Raw genomic sequence first — 23,254 nt, 5'->3', positions numbered from 1 at the left:
CGCAAAAGAGAAACACTCTTTTGCTTTATCGCCTAACGCGTTGCGGAAGAGAAATCGTTCTACTCTAAACCTATCCTTAACTAGCAACAAATCCTTCTATTTCGTAATATTTTGGTGTATGCAACCTTAAATTATCTGTGTACAACAGTTTGAATAGCACCGTGGGTTTTGGATTTAGACTTTTGTTGTAGTTGAATATTTGTTTGATGCCGTTTCACTCAAATTTGTCGTAACAGATTTAGAAGTTAGAAGCAAAGAATATAAAGAACTTTTAATATTGTAATTTAAAGGTGGGATGGTTGAATTGAAAAATATGAAATTGTTTGTTGCGAGTTATTTTAAGTTGAAAATGATTTATTTAAAATTTATATAGCTGACGTAAGACGAAGCACAAGAATTTAAATAATTACTGGTCTTTTCGGCATTTCCGATGCTTAATAACTTGGTGGTTACGAGAGAATTTATGAAATGAATGATAATGATCACTATTTCGAAATGACTTAAATGATTTAATATTATAATATTAAATGAATAAAAAATTAATTAATCCTTTTGAGGGCCTACCTAGAAATTTTAATCCTCCTAACGCAGGGGGTTAGCTGCTTCCCAGGTGTTGTAGTTCGCAGCACTACCTAATCGAACGAACACTAAACTTGTCTCGTTTTTAACTTACTCACTAATCACTAACGCTATCACTTAATTCAAGAATTTAAATTAATTTAATTTAAAATTACGCTTAAATGCACTTAGTACAATTTAGACGCACTAAAAGGTAAACGAAGATGTTTTTTAAATTTATAAAAATTTAAAAGGGCAACACGACAATCGACTACCTCGAAAGACCGTCAAAAATCGAATCCCTCCTAAAGTCAAGGGCTCATCTTGCGTAAGCTACACTAACTCGCTTACCCCACTACCCTTGTTAAGTAGTTTCCACATATGCGAAATTTTGCAAATTTGACTCTTATGATGTCTTGGCATTTGATCAAACCTTGTTTAACTTTCTAAATATTATTATTAATTAACAGCTGGGGTGTTTTCCGATTAACAATTTCATTATAATTAAACATTAAATTTGGTAATCGTCGATCTGAACTGAATACAATACAAGAACGCTATGGAATTTCCCCAAATATCCTGAAAGAGAAATTAAACTCCAAAATTGGTTGTTGTCAGGTCTGAAGTTGTTTTTGGGAACACAATGAAATGAATTTTGTGTAACAACAAATTTTGTTTGTTTAAATAACACAGAAAATATAAGGAAGAACCCCGTGAGGAAACTGTAATTTTGGTCGTACTACCCCTTGTTAGATGTCGCCCCCAGTACTACACCGGTACTATTTTAACATTTCCGCGTTTTTCTCCAATTTCCTTAGGGATTTTCCTGTCTACTTTCCTCTTAGGATTATGTTAGTAACGGGCAGCAATCGTGTCATGCAATTTTTTTGCTTACAATAATTTAATTAAATAGAATGATTTATACATCCGAATTTCGACGGCTGCGCCTTAAATATTAGGGTTAAATTTTACATCAAAATGTTCAGAAAAATTTCGCGTGTTTTTCTAAACTACTGGTTTCGTGATCTGATGTTGATTTAACAAAGAAAACGTTAATTTCGCTGCAATTTCTTATAAGGAATGCACATGTGTGCTTGTAATTTGATATTCTTTTAAAAAGCTCTGTTCTGTAACGAATTTGTCAACACCCCCTATTCAAGCGGCACTTGCCCAACGTCGTTTTGGCTATACTAATCTAGTTAACAGACATGAATTTCAATCGACCAATTCGTTCTTGAAGTTTTGCAACAATTTGTTAACAATTACGCCGAATAAAATAAATTATTCAATTTTATTTGATGACTGGAGTACACTGCATAAAGACTCAACTTTTTGGTACGAAACGTTACGGGAATTTTTGAATAAGATGAAATTTTGATTCTTTCTCGAGTTGTTTACTGATCATCAACGTGCCTTAAATTGGCTCATAAATTCCTTTCTTTTTGAAACGTGACTAGTTAATTTCTAAACAAAATTTTGGATTTAATTTTAGGTTTATCAATAAATTTTGGCTATTTTAAACGAAAGTAAATTAATTATGCTTTTGTGAGAAAATCATTGGATTAGCTGGGCGACTGTGGTGCAGAGCCAGGCCGTCGCCAACCCCCATATCTTTGCATATCCACTTGTTAAAACACATGGCCTTTCGACCACCCAATTTGGCGATTTATAACGTTTTTAACAGTTCTTGGAAAGTTTCGTGGGAACGATAATTTTCTAAACATTTTAATGCTAACAAAGGAATAAATAAGTTAAATTAAAATTTGTTGCAACTTTTGAATTGAAGTTGAATTAATATTGTCAAAGAACTAAACGTTTAAACTGACTCCGAATATTTTGCGCTGGTTAATAAAAAAAAATTTTAAATACCGCGATCATCACATTCGCCCCCTGTCTTGCGTTGCTTCGTAGATGCAGCGTAAGACACCGCGTGTAGGTTTGCTGTCCTCTGGTTGGTGGTCGGAATGGTGGAATCACCAGATGGTGGATGCGCCCATAATGTCAGAAACGCTCGAATTGGTAGATACGCCTCGAGATTGGCCCTCATGAACTTCTTGCGGTTTTATTTTAGTCGTCTCGTCGGTGGTAGAATTTCAAATTTGTCATGTTGTATACACCTTTAATTTCGTTCGTCACTGGGTCGGCGATTTGGTATGTGTTTGGATGAGGCTTGGCGATTATTTTGTACGGACCACTGTACAAAGGCATGAACTTGGCGAATTGGTGGGTTCTGGTATCGGAAGTCACTTTGTTCTTCAGTAGGACCCAATCTTCAATTTCCAGTACGGTAACTTCACCCTTTTGGTTTTTCTGCCGTAAGTTCGCATGATGTCTCAAGTATTCGCGAGCCTTTTCATGAATTTCTTCTCTCGTGAGTGGCGGACGTACAGGCAGTAAACCCGATGTGACTGCATCTAGTGGGTTTGGTGGTGTTCTGCCGTACAGGATTTCATATGGAGAAAATCCGGTACTGATGTGTGGCACGTAGTTCAAACAATCTTCGATGTTGCTCAAATGGTTGACCCAACTGGTGTGGTTTTCTTTACAATACGCTCGGAAAATTCTCCCCAGCTCCCGCATTACGCGCTCGCTAGGGTTCGATTCTGGGTGACGAATCGACGAGAGCGTTGGTTGAATGTCGGCAGCTCTCAAACTATTCTGCCAAGTGTTCGAAATAAATTGTGTCCCGTGGTCGCTTAACACACATTTGGGTTTGATGTACCCAGAGAAATCCTCTATGAGACGTTTGGCAGCGATTTTGGCGGTGGCTTTTCTCAGTGGGTAAAGTTTGAGAAACTTGCTGAAGACGTCAATGACCACAAATACATAGGACGCCCCCAATCGTCCTGTTGGTAAAGGCCCATAGAAATCGGCGCAAACTAGGTCTCCAATGTGGTCGTAAAGGATTGGCGTTAATGGACCCTGATGTGGACGGTTGGAACTTTTTGTCTTCTGACAAAGGTCACAACTTCGTAGACGTTTCTTAATTGTACGATACATGTTCGGCCAGTAGTACTCGCGCTTCATGGAATTGTACACTTTGGTTGCCCCGAAATGGCCCAGGAGTTGGTGATGGTAATCCACGAGCTTAATTACCAAACTCTCAGGTATGGCCAGGCAAACGTCGTTTGAATTTTGAGATCTGTGAACTAACACATTATTTGTGAAATTATATTGGGACCAAACCCGTTGAGTTCTCGCATCTGGAGCAGCTGCACCGGATTGTTTGTTGGCAATTATTTGACTCAAAACAGGATCATCTGATTGGTGTTGTTTGAGATCGGACATCAGTTGGAGAATTTCAGGTGTGTTGTTGACTTCAAACATTGCAACTATTGGTTGTTCACGTGGATATTCATAACTGGCTTCACCGTCGGACGGGTATCGTGACAGGATGTCGGCAATTACATTATCCTTTCCTTTTACCAACTCGATTTCGTAGTCGTACTGTCCTAGTATCAAAGTCCATCGAGTTAGGCGTTCACTGAGCAAACGACAACGGCTCAGAAATTTCAAAGCTTGGTGGTCGGTTCGGATGATGATTTTTGTGACTTGGATGTAGATTCGAAATTTGTGTAAGGCAAAAATGACGCCGAGTAATTCCTTTTCTGTAGTCGTGTAGTTGAGTTCGGGTCCTTTCAAAGAGCGACTTGCAAAAGCGATCACACCTCGCGAACCGTCTTCCTGAATTTGATACAATTCCGCCCCCAATCCGTAACCAGAACTGTCAGTTTGGACGTAGAATATTTTATTCAGGTCGGGGTAACGTAACAACACAGCTTCGAGGAACAGATCTTTCACACGATCGAAAGCTTCTTGTTCATTTCGTCCCCATCTCCATTTTTCACCCTTTCGAAGTAGTTTGTTTAAGTCTTGTGTGGCTGCACTGTATCGAGCACAAAATTTTCGATAAAAATTACAAAGTCCCAGGAAGGCTCGAACGTGTTTAGTTTTCTGGGGAACCGGAAAATTTCGGATGGCGCTGATTTTTTCCGGGTCGGCTTTGATACCGTTGATTGTGAGAATGTGCCCCAGAAATTTCACTTCCTTTTGTATGAAATTGGATTTTTCGAGATTTATCGTCATTCTAGCTTGCTTCAATTTTTCGAAAACTTGTCGGAGATGTTCTAAATGTTCGTTTAGCGTTTCGGAAGCCACTAACAAATCGTCGATATAATTCACGACGAATTCGCGAACTTCTGTTCCTAACACTACGTCCATTGCACGACTGAATGAACCCACAGCAGTTTTTAACCCGAAAGGTAGGACTTGGTATGTGTAACTGCGACCGTTGTACAGAAAGGCGGTGTACTGTCTGCTTTCTGGCGAAAGTGGGATTTGCCAGTACGACGATCTCAAATCAATGGTGGACATGTAGCGAATTCCGTGAAATCGACGTAATAATTCGTCAGCAGCGGGTGGTGACTCACAATCGGCGATCATTTTGGAATTGATCATTCGGGCGTCGAGGCAAATTCTCACCGTTCCATCTTTCTTTTTCACTACCGTCATGGGACTTGCGTAAGGTGACGCCTCACGTTTTATTACCCCCAAGTCTAACATTTCCTGAATTGTGGCGTCGACGGCAGGACGTAGAGCAAAAGGTACTGGGTACGGTCGTTTCAAGAAGGGAGTCTTGTCGTGTAGTTTTATTTCGTGAGTGTATTTGTGTGTTAGCCCTGGACGCGAACTAAAGATACATCTGTACTCTTGCAGCAGGTGTATTAATTTCCGTTTCTCGGCCTCAGGAATTTTTAATGGGTCCACCTTGGCTTGTAGGGCACTGGGTGACTCTAAGTGTTGCTTTTTGTTACAAGTCGTGATCGGCGCCGAATGATTGACTTCGATGTGACCAACAAGATCTTCCACATAATCCTCCGGTTCCGGTGGTATCTCCGTGGTTTTTCTAAACGGAAAACTGTGGTGCTTCTCCCCGTTTCTCAAAAGGATTTCGTTGTTATCGAAATCGATGACCGCGCGTTGTTCATTTAGCCAGTCTGCTCCCAAAATGGTTGGCTTGATTAAATTTTTAACGACAAGCGCCACGACGGGGTAGAGATGTTCGTCGATTTTGATTTCCAGGTAACACTGAATAACAACCTGGCAACTTCGCTGGCCGATGGCTCCACGAAGATGGATTGAGGTAACCGGTAATGTGGGCGGTTTGTTTCCGGTCTCGATCAACTTGGACCAAACTTCTTCGGAAATACAGCTGACTTCACTTCCGGTGTCCAAAAGCGCGGTGACTGATTGTTGTTGAGAGATTTGGATCTTAATCTCCGGCACGACCCTTTGTATGTTGTTGTTACCTGCGGCAGCGGATTTAATTATAGAAAAAACATTTAACTTAACCTGGGATGCTCGCGGTCGAGCATCGTTTTCCCCTTCTGTTGACTGTGACGAAGTTGAACGTTTACGTTTCTCTCCCGTCCTCAATTGTTGGTTCCTGCTGTCGCTTTGTGGGCCGTGCTGCTGGCCGGAGTACTTTAGGCCCCGTCCTGTACTCCGCCCCCGTTTCCCGAATTCTTGGAGTTTCGTGATGTTTCACCCTGCGCTCTCGAACTTGTGTTGTTGCGGTTGTCGTTGGGGTTGTTTTTGCGCCAGTGATTGTTGCTGTTGTTTCCGTTGTTATTGTGCCAACGGTTGTTGCTGGTGCTGGGTTGGTTGTTGCGCCATTGTTGTTCGTCACTTGAGCGTTTTGGGAAACCATTTCCACGATTTGCAGGAGCCGCAGGACGAGTTACTTCGTGGTGGTCAATGTTTGGCCGCGGGCGCTTTGGCTCGTTACGCCGCTGGTGGTCTGTTGCGCGGGGTCGTTCCCTGGGAGCGATGTTGGTTTTCTCTCCCGGATTTTGTCCCGGAATTTCTTGAGCTGCCAGGAATTCGGCGGCATCCGTGGTGGTACAGATTTTCTCTAATACCCACCACGACTGTATTCTTTCGGGGAAGTGACGCAGTAATTCATCCAGCAACACTTCCTCCGATAAAGGTGTTGTTAACATGTTCGCCATGTCGACGTAATAAGCAAAATGCGACAGCATCGTGCCCCTGGTTTCGTCATAGCGGCCTGTAGCGATTTGAAATCTGATGTCCCGTTGACGCTTGGCCGACCAGTAGGTCCGGAGAAAGTCCCGTCGAAAGTCCTCGTAACCACGCCACTTCTTCTGGAATATTCCCGTCCAATGTTTGGCATTGCCTTTCAAGCAATCCATGGCGACTCCCAAAAGACGCTGCGAGTCGAGCCCGAAAAAACGTCCATATTCTTCAATGGCTCGTAAGAATTTCACCGGATTTTGCCTTTTCAGGCCTTCGAAAGATGGTCGTTCAGGAGCTGGAAGTGGGCGATCCAGCAAGCTCCGGAGTACTCCGGAAATTGCGGCCACATTGTCTGTTGTGATTGGCATAGGTGGTGAGGCCATCACTGCTCCCGAAGTCGCTGATGTGGTCGAACTTCCCGGCTCTTGCACAAGAGGGCTCGCAAGAGGGGCTGGTTCCGGAGCTACCGGAATTTCCGGGTCGGGTTCTGGCGAAGTCGTCCCGTCGCTAGGTAGTGGAGTGACTTGCCAACCATCGACATCAGCGGCGGCGCTGGTACTTGGACGTACCTGAAGGATGGCTTGCGGTCTTTGAACCGCTGTCGACGTCGATGGCGCCGCGAAGTTTGGCACATTCCTTGGTTGTTGGGAGTTTAACCAACGAACGAACCACGTCGGCATTTCTTGCGGTGGGGCTCCGGCGTTTCCGGTGTTCCTGTTGTTTTCCATGTCGACAACCTTCAATCTCGGGTATCGAACGATCAAATAAATTGGAGTCCTAGAAATTTTAATAACACAGCAGTATCTTATTTACGGCAATTTTCCCCTCGGAAATGACACTTTATGACTTTGAATCCTGGTCACGGCACCAATAAAAATATATATGTAGTGAGACTGTGATTGATGATGGTTGATCGATGTTTAAATGATTTACAACTTATTTTAATTGATTTATTTAATTAATCTTGAATTTTACTTTTGTTTTCTTTTTTTGAAATGGTTTGGCTCGTCTAGTTAATTGATACGCTACATGATCATTTCACTTACCTACGTTGTGTTGTTTTGATGTACGAAGTCACTCTTATAATGATATCGTAATTTGATCTTAATTCTTATCAGAAAGGGTTCCGGATTTATCCGTAACGCAAGTCCGGATTCAAAGTAGTGTCAAAACGCATGGGAGAAGAAATTTAAACCACAAGTTTCCTCCAAAGTTATTTATTACAAGAATAATGAATATTCCGTTGGATGGATTACAATAATCAATGGTTATGAAAGTTTGATCAAATTTGGCCAATTGTTATTTGTTTTTGTATAGTAATGTCGTCAAAACATATCTCAGAGTCGTAACCACAATTCGTTTGAAATTCCAAGTAAATAGTTTCGAAGTTGCTGAGTGATACGAAAAAGTTTTATTGATATGATATGACGTTAATATTTAACATGAATTAATTTAATTCGATAATGTCCAAATAAATTAACCTACGTTTCAGATGATATTGCTCGAACTCATAGGATCCAGGCAATTGACAACGCGTTTCTAAATTACTTGTACCAAAGGCGGATTATAACATGCTCGCGGAATCTTTGATACGTGCATCGCATTGAATTTTGCGCCCTAGTGCCGAAATTCCGTCTCCGGTAAAAGTCAGGTGATCAACACCTAGAATGAATTACGAATAAAACCCGGACATACAAGCTTTTACAAATCAATCTGAATAAATGTAGAAGTAATTTCTCTCTAAAGTTTTCCGTCCACGAGCTTTGACAAAGACTTGTGCAGAACTTTGCCATGTCGCGATATCAGTTTATTACAGATAATCACGGATGATTATGTCTGCTCGATCGTCCGTAGTAGCCTGCAAGTACGTGGAAGTACTTGCCGTTGGGACGGGAATTACAACGTCCATTCTAAGTACAACGGGCGGAAACTACGACCTGCCACCGCGTCTTAGACCTTGTTAAAGTTGGGGAAGAGCGTCCCCGGGGACTACGACTCTTCCCATGAAGATGGCCAACTCACGAGCCTGTAATTTCTGATCTGGACGCAAAAGAGAAACACTCTTTTGCTTTATCGCCTAACGCGTTGCGGAAGAGAAATCGTTCTACTCTAAACCTATCCTTAACTAGCAACAAATCCTTCTATTTCGTAATATTTTGGTGTATGCAACCTTAAATTATCTGTGTACAACAGTTTGAATAGCACCGTGGGTTTTGGATTTAGACTTTTGTTGTAGTTGAATATTTGTTTGATGCCGTTTCACTCAAATTTGTCGTAACAGATTTAGAAGTTAGAAGCAAAGAATATAAAGAACTTTTAATATTGTAATTTAAAGGTGGGATGGTTGAATTGAAAAATATGAAATTGTTTGTTGCGAGTTATTTTAAGTTGAAAATGATTTATTTAAAATTTATATAGCTGACGTAAGACGAAGCACAAGAATTTAAATAATTACTGGTCTTTTCGGCATTTCCGATGCTTAATAACTTGGTGGTTACGAGAGAATTTATGAAATGAATGATAATGATCACTATTTCGAAATGACTTAAATGATTTAATATTATAATATTAAATGAATAAAAAATTAATTAATCCTTTTGAGGGCCTACCTAGAAATTTTAATCCTCCTAACGCAGGGGGTTAGCTGCTTCCCAGGTGTTGTAGTTCGCAGCACTACCTAATCGAACGAACACTAAACTTGTCTCGTTTTTAACTTACTCACTAATCACTAACGCTATCACTTAATTCAAGAATTTAAATTAATTTAATTTAAAATTACGCTTAAATGCACTTAGTACAATTTAGACGCACTAAAAGGTAAACGAAGATGTTTTTTAAATTTATAAAAATTTAAAAGGGCAACACGACAATCGACTACCTCGAAAGACCGTCAAAAATCGAATCCCTCCTAAAGTCAAGGGCTCATCTTGCGTAAGCTACACTAACTCGCTTACCCCACTACCCTTGTTAAGTAGTTTCCACATATGCGAAATTTTGCAAATTTGACTCTTATGATGTCTTGAGTAGATAACGAATGGGGGGACAACACAACACAACCTTGACCTTGAGTTTGACCCCGCCCATTTTCCCTCTCTTTCTTTCAAGGCCACTCGTTCTCTCTCTTACTTTTTCAAGGCCAACCCCTCTACTTCCCCCACCACTTCAAGGCCAAGGCATTATTGGACCTTGATGTTTTCAAGGTCAAGGTCCCCACTTTTGCAAGGCCAACAACTCCTCACTCATTCAAGATGAATCGCGCAATTGTCCTTACTCATTTTCCACCCCAAACTGTATAAAAGGTAATGTGTTGTGTTGTGTAACACAGTTCTTGTGTATATCAGTGTATAACAAGAAATTCTTAAAAAATGGAACCCATCAGAAAAAGTTCTATTTTTAATACTCCTGGTAAGTTTAATATTTTTTTAGTAGTTTAGTTGGAAATAATTTTTTTTCAGAGGATATTATTATTTGTCCATACGACAAAAACCACGTTCTTCTTTGGTTTCGGCTCGAAAGGCACATTTGGAAGTGCCATCGGGCCGATAAAGAAAAGCAAAGGGCCTCAAGTAAAGTGATGGTGCAAGAAGAAGAAGAGGAGAACTGGGATCATTTTAATGAGCCCAGCTACCTCGACTTCCTGAGGAGTAAAAGGAAACATGTCATAAAACAAAGGGCCTCAAGTAAAGTGATGGTGCAAGAAGAAGAGGAGAACTGGGATCATTTTAATGAGCCCAGCTACCTCGACTTCCTGAGGAGTAAAAAGAATCATAATGCCTTAAATTAAAGAAGTAAGTTTTATTGAATCTTTTTCAACAGTAATTTATTGTGAATTTTTTAGGGCCGGGGTTCTTTCGTTAAAATAGTGTAGAATAAGTTTAGCTAAGTAGTAGTAGTAGTTGTAGTAAAATGTAAATATTATTGTATAAAAAAAATAAAAGTTGTAAAAAAAAGCTACATGTTTTTATGTACACCTATTTCAACCTACTGATACAAGTAAGTGTGACCAGCAAGCAGAGTCGCTCCCTGTTTCAAGACCACTCATTCCCTCTTTATCTTTGATGTTTTCATCTCACTTTTTCTCATTATTTCACTTTTTCAAGGCCACAATATTGGTGCATTTTCATTCAAGGTTAAAAAGTGGGGGTATAGTTAATATATAGAATTTAGTACAAGTTTGATAGCAGTCAGTACTGATTTAATCCTCCGAGAAATAAGAATATAAAAAAGTGCATATATCTGTGTTAATGTCTAAGAGTATTCGCTGCTGGGTCATGGATGTATTGAATCGAATCGCTCGATGCGGACAGAAGCCCATTTTAAAAGCTGGTGAGCTAGAGTTGAACACAAGATTCCGCATACATAATATTAGACGCACAAAGTCTCTGTTCGGAAATTCAGTGCTTGTTGAGTTGGACAATTATGCAGTGTTTCTGCCGAGAAGAATAAGTGATTATTTGACTGAGGAGAAAATTGATGAGTTATTACGAGATCCACGTCCACTATATTTAATATATTTGGGAAAAGAAGATGCTAGAAACCCGACATCTGCACATTGTTTTGAGTTTCAACGTGTGGATGATGAAATATTAGGTGAGTGAACATAATGTAAAATGGAGGATGAAAAGAAATTAAAGAAATGTATATTTCATTTACAGTTAACGAGGGTGCCGAAGAGTAGGATGAAATTATCGGAAAAAGACTTATGTGTGTGAAGTAGTGTGCGTTTTGTGCTAGTGATAGTTTCTTAAAATAAATAAATAAATAAAAAATCATGTGTCTAGACGATGGACAATATGAAAAAAGTTTATACGAGTGTTTTGATAAAAGACTGTTATCATATAAGAACTGGGTACATTCATACCCATCTCCATGGAGTTTAGCAAAAGCGGGATTGTTTTATATTCAAATATCTGATTGTACCCAGTGTTTTGTTTGTGGAGTAATAATTTCACGATGGGAAAAAAGTGATGATGCGTTTATGGAGCATAAAAAACATTCTCCAAAATGTGGATATGTGAAATTGCTTTCCACAGACAAAACTACAATTCAAAAATTCAAATTAGTTACTAAAAATAGCATTGTTGTAGTTTTATTTTTTTTTATATTTGTATTCATGTATTATTTATGTGCGTCTTCTTATGCATAGGTATGCAGACTTGTTAACCTTGATCAGTGTCGGGCGCGCGCCAAAGGCGAGGTAAAAATCAAGAGGCGTCTTGATTTAATTAGTTTATAATTAAATAAGTGGTAGAATAATATGGAGGATTTATAATAGATTTAAGGATATTTAATGTACTACCTATAATATTGATGAAATAAAGTGTTTTAATCGATTCCTTATAGTTTATTTTATTAAAAAAACAATTCATAATAATAATAATTATCTATGTAATATCCGATGAATTAATCCAAGAGTTATGAGTTTTATCCATTCCACTCCACTTGACGAATAAACGGTTACCTTTCTTTCGTAAAACTTTCTCAACGAGATATACATTCGGATATTTAACTTTTTGTAATTCTTCAGTGTAGAAACCTCCTCGTATTGTTTCTCCAGAAACATCTTGTAGCAAATAAGTTCTAGGATTAGTATTTTGAACCTTCGAAACTGTAAATACTTCATTACTCCAATTTGGGGTGTACCCTTTCTTAAAAAGATGTCGATGTTTACTAATTCGAACAAAATCACCAACTTTAAATTTGGGTTTATAAATGTCCATTGTTTTAAGATGACTATAAACTTGATCCAAAACTTTGCGTTCGTTTTTCTTATTTATTGAAATCGGTTTTAAACCAGTAGTCTTATGTCTGGTATTATTGTATTTTTTTATTATGTCAGGTAAAATGTTTATCCAGTTGTAGTGACCTTGCACCGAAAATTCTTTATACATCATTCCCTTGATTGTTCGATTCACGCGCTCGACGACACTACTTTTTAAATTCGAATAAGAACTGTAGTGATTAATTTTGTATTTATTCATTAATTGTTGAAAATGTTTATTGTAAAACTCCTTTCCCAGATCTGTTTGAATGTTTTTAGGAACGTTACGTCGAGTTTTTAAAATTTCACTCATTGCATTTACAACACTTAAAGCCGACTTATTCTTTAATGGAACAGCCCATACAAATTTAGAAAAAACATTGATAACCATTAAGATATACTTAAAGCCTTTATTGACGCGTGAATATGGTATCATTTCAACCAGATCGAGTTGCAATAAATCATTTAAACCTTTCACTATCACACGTCGTCTTTTAAAGTTCACTCTCGCCGGTGCATGTAGTTCATTAACAACTTGACGCTTAATATTTAAATCACTACGCTTCATGGTGGATTGGTACTTTTAAAACTATTTCTATATATATCGGTTTAGCTTCTGATGTTTTGGGTCCATATTTAAATGATAGTTTGTCACCTTCACGTAAAATTTGACCAATTAAATTCGTAGTTTGTTTCGAATTAATTAATGCAATCCACCCGCTCGATGGACTACCATGTACAGACGTAATCGTTGCTTCTTTTAATGGGAAAATATAATTCGTACCAATATTAAATAATACAAAAAGTTTTTTAGCTGGATCCAGTGTCCCAAAGAGTGAGATTGTGGTATATGAGAAAGATTTGACACGTTGTAAAGTTGTCCGAATTCTGTGTTCACTAATGTGTTCACCAAATTTATCTAATGTCATATTCTTGTCTATTGAATGAATAAAGTATGTAGAAATACTAACTATAAAATATAATGTGTTTGCAATATATACAAGTCGTCTCTAAATTATTAACGAATTATTTTCGATTCACGCAATTCTGTTATGATGCGATTGATTTCATTCATATGATTATTATTACCAGCTACTGTCGATGATAATAAAAGACGTAGTCTATTTACGAGTGTGTTGGGATTTTTGTAGGGAACAAATTCTAAATTTTTATCTGTTAAAGCCAATGTGCGAAGAATACCACCACCCTTAACTCTTTTTGATATTGGTTGGATACTACTTGTCGGAGTTGATTGTTCATGACCTTGAGCCTGCAATCGTTGTATTGCAGGTATGTTGCGAAGTCGCGGATACTGTTTACGTGCTGGTGGTACGAGAATTGAAAGACTACTACTGCGGCTTCGTTGCTGGACAGGAGTCGATTGACCTTGATCGGCATCAAGGCTTTCTTCAGTATCACTGTAAAATGGCGGCGACTGAGATGCACGGTGTTCCTGAAGTGGCTGTCTCGAGAAATGTCGAATAATTGTTTTATATTTGTTCCCTACATTACCCAGAATTTGTGCATTTGGTTTATAGTTTTTTCTGTCTGCATTGGTTCGAATGACAATATTTCGATAAGTTTCTAAATCTGATTGAGTATAATTAGTTGGATTTTTTTTAAATAATAATTCATACAATCCAGGTGTATCAGGATAAGCTACATTTTGAACGATTACATGATCGTCTTTGAAATCAATTTCAGAATTGCCAATAAAAAATTTATTTGCCTCGGTTCCATGTCTCACACCATATTGATGATCAAATTTGTTTTCTGTGTTAATAATCATATCTTCAATGTACTGTCGAGGTAAACCGGTCCATTGTTTAAGAAAATGGCGAAATGCATCGGTTTTTGACAAATTTATTAATGTTTCTTGCAACTTTCCAATGGTCACGTTCCTGAGTGACTCTCCCTCCTCTCTGGGTGTGCTAGCAGTCGCATGTTGTCGCATTAAACTGAATCGTGGATCGAGCGATGTAGTACTACGGCTTGTAGTCGTTGACTCAAAAAGTCGCTTCGCCTCCGGTTGTTTGATCTCATGATGAATTGATATTTTTTCCTGTTTTGGGACAACTTCGCGTTCATGTTTAATTTCAGAAATTAAACTTTTTATTGGATCGGTTAGAGGTTGAATGTGGGTTGCGAAACGTCTTTGCGAACTTGCAATGTGTGAAGATAATGATCGTACTTTTTGTTTAACGTGTCGTCTTGCCTTATCCAGCTCTAAAGCTAAACGTTTATCCATGTCGATCGTCGACTAATAAATAAATCTTTGACAAACATTTACATTTATATTTTAATGAACTGATCAAAACCGTTACGATAACGCCCATTGTCTTGTTCAGCATCCTTATCAATAGTAACAAATCCATACGGTTTTTGCCAACACTGTGAACACATTTTCTGAAAGGTTTCAAATGACATATCTGTACCAACGTGATCATTAAAAATATGTTTTAAATTTAATACATCCTGAGGAAAGATAATTATAAAATTAGCATTATCACGAATTAATTGTTTCTGAATGGAAGAATACGTTTGGCTTATAAATATACAATCGATATTATAATGCCTACCAAAGCAAAAATAATCACGTATTATATTTTGGTTACAAGTGACTACATCATCAAATATTATTATGGAATAGGGTTTGATTTCTTTAGGAGGGGGAATTTCGGCACCATCTTCATATTCATAGTAACCGACTTTATCGAGAGGTGCCAGAACCGATTTTAAAAATTGATATTTTGGTTGTTGTAGCGTTTTTGAAAATAAGTAAATGTCTGTGAAGCGTAATCCATTTGGATGCAGCAAGAGACTTAATATCACATTTGTTTTTCCACATCCAGAACGTCCAACCACTAGTCCTCTTTTTACACTATTATTGAATAAAGTATTATGTTTAGGAAACTGTTGATAGGGTACACAAACTGAATAGTCGTGATTAGAAATTTTTAATAAATCTTTTTGTTGCACAAGTTTCATTGTTGACTTACAAAATACAAATAAAAATACTTTACACATTACATCAATTATAAATACATAATAATAATAACTATGTAGTATAAATAAATGGTTACATATCGTTACATATCTACAATAAGGTAAAATTCAATCAGTGGGTTCCACATATTTTTGCAATTCTCTAATTAGAGAATCTAAATTTCGATCTCTATCAATATCGTAATGTCCCCAGGCTAATGTATCAATTGAATTACCTAAAATGTATCGTTTATCATCGAAATTAGACAGTGCTATTTTATTCCTTAATTCGGTATACATATTATGTAAATAAGATTTGAAAACGTTCATAACACAGAAAACTGATGAAGATGAAGGATTTGTTGCAATTGCCCGATATTGTAACAGTGTTAGAGATTTATCAATTACATGTTTACTTACACCTTTAGCCTTTTTAATTAAATCATTCACTGTTTGCACACAATATGCTTTGGCACCGGTGCCATAAAGTAGTACAATTGGTACACCAGCATACTCATCTTTCATTTTACCGATAACAGACACAGTTTTAGGAATATCATGAATATTATTCTCGGGATAATTTGAAGTATCAAACCGATCGATATTCTGTTTAATATCATTATATACGTTTTCCGTATAAATTTCTAAAATTAATGAATCCGTATCCGTATACAAAAGCTGTACATTATTTCCATACTTAACTTTAAGGAAATTATAAAAAAAGTCATACATTAAAGTTTTTGAAATTTCCAATATACTGAATCCTACATAAATAGGTTTATCATACGTTACTTGAACTTTATTCATTTCTATTGCAACTAAATTTTCAGTAAAAATAGAACAATTTTTAAATTGTGGTTTGGCTATCCATGTCTCTGCTCCATACTTGTGACCGTTTTTTTTCCAATGTGTAGCCAGTTTAATATCTACCCGATTATCGACATTTTCCATGGTTTTTCCATACACACTATTATTCATGAGTTTAAATAAATCTTTTTCAAACTTATTTTTAGTCTGATTTCGTAATTTCGTATTTAAATCAATATATGGTTTGAGCCATGACGATTGATTGAATTTTAGTACTCTATGAATTTTTGTCAATTCTAGTCCATTTTGTAGAGCTTGTTTTAAATTTCGATAGTGTATTATGTAGTTTGTTTTAGCACATAGATTTGGAATGAGTTTAGCACATTTTCCGTTTGGTGGAATTAAATTTTCAGGTAGAAATGGCATATCATTATGAGAGTTGTGTAAATGATGAGGATAAGAGATATCTACTTCAAGGACATAACCTTCAGGTGTGGTATCAGTCAAATCCATAATACTAAGTGAATTAATTTCGTCTTGCGTTAGCCAAGTAAATCCACCTAAAGGGAGTACTTCACTCATAGCCCAACCATAGAGATTTGTTGCATCGAGGTATAAAATGTATGATGTCGGTTTCGAAGGGTCATAATTTGGAAGAAATTTATTATTTGCTTGAGCCGCTCGTTTAACACATGTACTAACTCCCCCACGAATCCCTTTTTTGAAAAAATGCAACATATCTATATCAGTCAATAATTCTAATTTTACATGGGTAAATTTAAGCATAACATTCCAACTAAGAGATGGTGCAGTCACGTAATGTGCTGGATCAAGTTCATAATGCTTAAGGCACATGTTTCGAAAATTCTCAAAGACATCAGCTAATAGCAAAATATCACTTTTTAAATAGAGATCAGAATATTCGCCTAGAGTCTGACAATGGAATGTATTCCATACGGTATTAGCTCGTTGATAATCATCTTCAGAAATATGCTCATCGCGAAGTTTATCGTAAAAATCAATTTTTTGTGGTAATTCCGTGAGATCTAATTTAGAAAAATCATCGATAAATGAATATGGAAAAACCCCTTTCTGTCTAATTAACTGAAATTCTCTGTCAACGGGAAAGTATCGTTTTACTTCCATACATTGAGCATCATCCAAGGCTGCTGCCAGTTTTTCTAATGAACATGTCAAAAACTGAAAACTATCTATAAAACGCAAGTGTAAGTGCTCCTTGACTATTCGATTGTTTGAATTTAGATATTCGCCTACACAAATTTTTTTCGAAAATGTAATATATTTCTCTTTAGTTTTACCAAGAATATTAATTTCACTTTCTTCAAGGGCCAACTCTTTAATGAATAAGTGACTATCATAATTTGTTAAATTATGAAATACTATCGGAATAAAATTTGGAATTTGAAAATTCAAGTTACAATTACTGTGCGCAGCGGACCTATAACGACCCGTTAAATGACAGTGATCTTTTACTTTAATATCATTCTGTTGAAAAGGTTTTTGACAAATATGACATTCCGTTGCTGTAAGATAATCAAACTCTTCTTGAATAGTTAATGGAAGCATTGGTTGTACAATACTTAAATACTTTTTATAAATCTCTATCAAATCTATTTCTAATGCTGTAATAAAGTCAACCACAGATGACTGTCCTCGAAAACTTTGGAATTTAGATAATTGATCGTTATATGAACATTTAATGTAATATGCACATGAATATGGTTGATGGAGAAAAGTTTTTATCGAAAATGATTGATTTGGATTTGGTGCAACTGTACTCATAGGTTTCAATAAACATTCGAAATCAGCATAAACAATAAATGGGATAGTCATTTTATGATGATAATTTTGAAATTCTAATACATTAGCGGGAACATTATAACCAAATCTATTTGTTATTAATTCATTATTTGGGATTCTAGCATAAAGTTTTCCACAATCAGTCGAAGAATGTCTATCTAATAAAGCTTGGGTTGTGAAATATTGTAGACATCCATCACAGAAAAATTTTGAATGATGATGTTTTGAGAGTTGGGAAGATACTAAACGTGGCAAATTAGTTATTGTACAGTAATGTTGATTACCATCGTTATCACTCAACAATAATAAATTTATGTGTACCGGTTTCTTAAAGTTTGTAAAATATAATGGTCCCACAATTTCAAATTTTACCTTATTGTTTACATAAAGTAATTCAAGTCCGTAAACATTAATAGAGACATTATTTTGACTTTCAAATTTTGCAATACTATCCAGTTTTACAGGAAATTCAATACCTTGGAAATTAAAAAGTGTCGACCAATGTGGATATGAACTGGGTAAATGTTCTGGTCCCATAGGTAGACACACTGCTGCTACGACACTCCAACCAAAACAATGAATATCCTGATTTTGAACATTAACTATTGCCCTCTTCATTTTCACGCTTGGCGGTAGTGGGATATACGATGAAGCTTTCAATGGATTGTAATAGTTTACATTTAATTCTAAATGTAAGATTTTCACAAGTGTCCAGCCTAAAACAAAGAAGCAAAAAAATAATTGTATTATAAAGATTTTTACAATATATAACTACCTGAATCTCGTTCCAAAAAATCCATCATTTTTTGACTAATAACTTCTTGAAAGTCATGCAACATATTCCTAATATTCGTGCCTAAAGTGACAATTCTGTTAGTAGTATTGAAAGATTTTACATCAAATATATTTTTTGACTCAATGGTATACAATCCAAATAATTCCAAATTTATTTTGATTGTACTAAATTTTTCAATTTGTGAAACAATAAGTCTAAGTAATTTATTGTGAATTTTATCCATAAATTCATTTAAATCGATATAATGGCCCTCATCACAAATCCTATATGAAGCGATGCGTGATTTAAATGCACTGCTGAGTGCAAACACCCCATCCTCCAAGGGAGTACTTTGACAATTATTTCTATGCTGTCTACTTCTCTCATGGGCCGTAATAAGCTTTGGAGCAATTTCTTGATTACATGTAACGCACATATAATTGTTGCTAGCTAGAAAAGAAAAATTATTGAAAAATAGAGTACCTATTAGTTAAAACTTACCAGTTGAATGACATATTTTCTGTTTTTTGGCGGCCGGTCCTCCATTTTCCTGTTTTTTGACCACTTGACAATAGAGCTTTTCGTGGCGTAGTCGTGATTGACGGGTTGTAAATTGTTTATTACAGTTTTCACAGTGATGCATTTTCTTATGAAAATATAAATCAATAAATTAAACAGGTTACTAACAAAGTTTAATTATAAATTTGCTGCCTTCTGTTACTATCTTTGAATGACTTTTATTTATACTATATAAATATATATTTTTTTGTGTTCAGAGATAGGTATCCAGCAAGACCTCGAGGAGGAGCAGCATGCTTGCCATCGTGTTGTAGGTAGTATGATGTTAAAATTTGGAAAATCGCGTTCGAATTAAATGTACTTGATATGATTGTGGGATGGAAATAGGATTTATTAATATTAATTATTAATATTAACATCATTAATATTAATATTAATATTATAATTATTAATAATTAATATTAATGGCGACTTTCGCGAACGTCTACGAGGCTTTCTAGGGCGCCGACGCCTCCTTGATCGTGAGTGAGGGGGAGTGGGTGGAATGATGTCATCGTCGTCGTCATCGTCTCCACCCTCCACCCTATTCTCAATCCTATTATTTGTTTGCCCTAGAATGGGTGACAATTGAGAGGGTTGAATGATGTCATTTTCAACATCCATCTCTTCACCCTGCCTCCTCTCTTCAACCCACGGCTCTGCCAGTGCGTCAATGACAGATGGTTGTTGCATGTCATTGACGCCCTGTGATAATATTATGGGTGACGGTGGTGGTGAAGGTTGTGGTGACCGAATGATGTTATTTTCGGTCTCTACCACCACCAATCTCTCTGGCAGAACATCATTTTCCTCAATAATCGGTGAATTGGGTTGAGGGGGATGTTCAACGTTACCATTGATAATGTTTTCCACCTCAACCCAAGGCTCCGATAAGGCGTCAATGATGTCCTGCGATATTATCATAGGGGGTTGAGTTAATACCGCGGGTGCCGCTTCAGGAGATATTGGTGTAACGGGGCGGGTAAACACTGGCTCAACGAAGGGGCTTTGTGGTGGTAGTGGTGGACTGGGAGAGATTGGGGGTTCTTCCACCACGACCATATCATTATCAAATACATTTAACTCATCGGTAATCGAATTATTGATGGGACAAGTTCCTTCATCCACAACCGGATTGGACACCGCCTCGTCTTCGTTAATAAACTGGTCTATTAAGGTCAACGAGATGTCGTCCGAATAATCATTTTCAATACCATGTTGAGCCAGGTATTGCGTGAATGGTAAAGAAAACGATAATTCACTATCAGGTTGTGATAAAGGAATAACCATAGAATCATCATCATCCTCATCAACGATTTGAACAATATTAGCAACAGCGTGATTAGCTAATTGCTTCTCTTTCACACTTAACTGACTACATTCAATCTCATCCTCTTCAAAACAATCTTCCCTCAAAGATTGACTTAAAGACGACTTGGCAAATTGTTCAAATTGTGTCTCATCATTTTTGATTAATTTTGAATAAGTAGGTCTAATAATTACATCAGAAACGATATTGATTCTAGGTTTATCCCTATTAAAACCACTACGGTTTTGATAGGGATTTGCAACTTTTCCCTTCAATACTTTAAATAATAACTTTGATGACTGGTTACTTACAGTTGTCCTAGTTGAGGGACCGGGACACTGACAACACTCGTCACCATGAGTGCACGGTTTAAAATTAGCAAAATAATTTGAACACATTATTTCGTACACAGACTACCTGTACAACACAGAATGAATTTCTGCATTCACTCTCTGCACATTTATAAATTGTTAAAAGCTCCCGTCAAGGTCAACTTCTTTGTATGCACTTACTGCAACTACATTGGTGTATTCCATCAAGGTTAACATATAGACACAAAAAAATGTAAAAAGAAGACCTATGTAGACAGGATGGAGTGTAACCGCCTGTTTCAAGGACATCGTTAACCTGTTTAATTTATTGAAAAAATGAGAAAAATCACTCATATCCACTGCAATAATCAACTCTTTTTTTATAAATAAAATGAATTTTTTTGGGTGGTGTATAAGGATTATTGAAAGTGTAAGGGAGTGGTAAATATTATGAAAAAAATACAAATGTTTATAAATCTATAACATTTATTTATAAATACTACAATTAATTAATTCAATTAATATTCCATATCATTACAAAAAATATTTTTTGAAGAGTTTGTATTTTCAAAATTGCTTCTCGATGATTGTTGATAATCATTATTAGTATTATGGGATAAAGTTGAATCAAAATAATTCCCATTTCCGCAATCAAAACTCCTCCAAGAATATTCACGATGTGGAAGACATCTTCGTAAATGTCGTCGAAGATGTTTTACTTTCAGGCGATGTCCTGGATTATTACGACACGTTATCCAACTCTCTTGATCCATGATTACTAATAGACTGATGAGTTGAGATTATTTACACAATGTTTTGTACACTTTTAACGAAATGTTTGTTTTAAAAAAAATACATTATGTAGACTGCAATATGCGTTATCGTTCAGATGGTACATGCATTTAACTTTATCGGCGTGTAATGTTGGTTGTTGTGGAAATTCAATAACTTGTTTATGTGTATATTTTTTCAAAAATTCGGCTTTTTCTTTTCCTTTTACGTAAATTTTGTCAACATCCTTCAACACATTGTTTATAACTTGTACGTGTTTCCAATATGGAATATGTCCCATATTCCAGTCAATACAATGATAATTCTTCATTAACCATTTTACTTGTTTTTCATCTTGAGGATTCAAGAGTTGTGAAGGGAAAGGGGGTTGAAAAACATAGTGTGCGAGTTTGTCTCCTCTTAAAGCAGCCAGTTCTTTAACTATAAACTTTTTTCCAATTTTGTAACCTTGAACGTCTATAATCACTTCGTTCTCCATCACTATTAATATTAATTTAGACTTGTTTTACAGATTTTGTCAACGGTGTATATGTAAAGGCTCGATCACTAATGACTAATGCATATGCGGTGGTTCCCTCACTTATACCGGTGTCTGTATCAAATTCAATTCTCAGTGCAATAGACTGTGTTTGTAAACCAGTTTTTTGCATCGAACAATCAATTATGATTAGTGGATAACTGTCGAAAAACTGTGTAGGTGTAATGTGTGTTTCTTTTTTATCTGTATAATAGTATCGGGATCTAAAGTTTGTAAACATTTCATATAATATACCGAAATGGTGTTTTTTATATGAAATATTTAAATTTTCATACGGATATCGTTCATTATTTAGAAATACTCTCATATTGGTTATATCGCCTCTATCAAATTTACTCATATTTTTATCAAGTTGTCCTTCTCTATTGCTTTGAAGGCCAAAGATAATATAACGAGGTGTTTCAAATTTTGTAGAGATTTTCACAGGCCAACTACACTTTGTAGTATTTGTAAAGAGTGGCAGCGAATGAAGTTCCCAGCTTCTGTATGGTACTGCAATTTCTTTATCTTTTTCAATGGTTTTTGTCAATTTAACCTCTTCCTTTAAACCGGGCACAATATGTGGAACTAGCCATGCAATTTTATCAATTACAACTCGTGCTTTCTCATTTGTTGTACAAATTAATGCATTGACATCACTATTACTACGAATTAATATTAACTCTTGCGGTATGTTTAGCATTATATTTTTATAATCTTCTGCAAATCCTAATAGTCGATTTAATGGGATACATGCTTGAAAATATCCATCTATAGGTTTAGTGGCTTCTTCATTTAGATCCCAACCAGACATTGTTAATTTCAGACTTTCACTTTGATTTAATGATGCCAGATTTTTCATAGTTGTTGTAATACCTGGCTTTGTGTTTGTATCTACAGTTACTCCACTTACTTCATACCGTATTTCACTAAACAAAAAAGCGACACCATTATTTACAAACTTGGTTTCTGTTGCTGGTACAGTTTTATTGGTTGTCGCGTCGGTTTTAACCAATTGTCCCTC

General features: G+C 36.4%; 1 protein-coding gene and 2 long non-coding RNA genes across 12 annotated transcripts in view; 2 read left to right on the top strand and 1 right to left on the bottom strand.

The window, feature by feature from the left end:
- The window catches only part of LOC135266349 (uncharacterized), a 267,145-nt gene that overhangs the window by 55,001 nt on the left and 188,890 nt on the right, over positions 1 to 23,254 (top strand). The gene's annotated exons all lie outside the window — the stretch shown is intronic.
- Positions 9,617 to 11,927, top strand: LOC135266350 (uncharacterized). Its single transcript, XR_010334343.1, has 4 exons — positions 9,617 to 9,999; positions 10,050 to 10,382; positions 10,433 to 11,184; positions 11,250 to 11,927. It is a non-coding gene; the product is annotated as an uncharacterized LOC135266350 (long non-coding RNA).
- LOC135266348 (uncharacterized) lies at positions 15,297 to 20,602 on the bottom strand. Its single transcript, XM_064356891.1, has 3 exons — positions 19,245 to 20,602; positions 18,744 to 19,193; positions 15,297 to 18,684 (listed from the first exon to the last, which is right to left on the bottom strand). Exon 1 carries the CDS (start codon positions 20,589 to 20,591, stop codon positions 19,662 to 19,664), a length of 930 nt encoding a protein of 309 aa, XP_064212961.1. The 5' UTR covers positions 20,592 to 20,602; the 3' UTR covers positions 15,297 to 18,684; positions 18,744 to 19,193; positions 19,245 to 19,661.

The sequence above is a fragment of the Tribolium castaneum genome, chromosome 5 (genome assembly GCF_031307605.1).
Source record: "Tribolium castaneum strain GA2 chromosome 5, icTriCast1.1, whole genome shotgun sequence".
Taxonomy (NCBI): Eukaryota; Metazoa; Arthropoda; class Insecta; order Coleoptera; family Tenebrionidae; genus Tribolium; species Tribolium castaneum.
The sequence above is the reverse complement of the archived record's forward strand: the minus strand, read 5'-3'. Positions and strand labels throughout refer to the sequence as shown.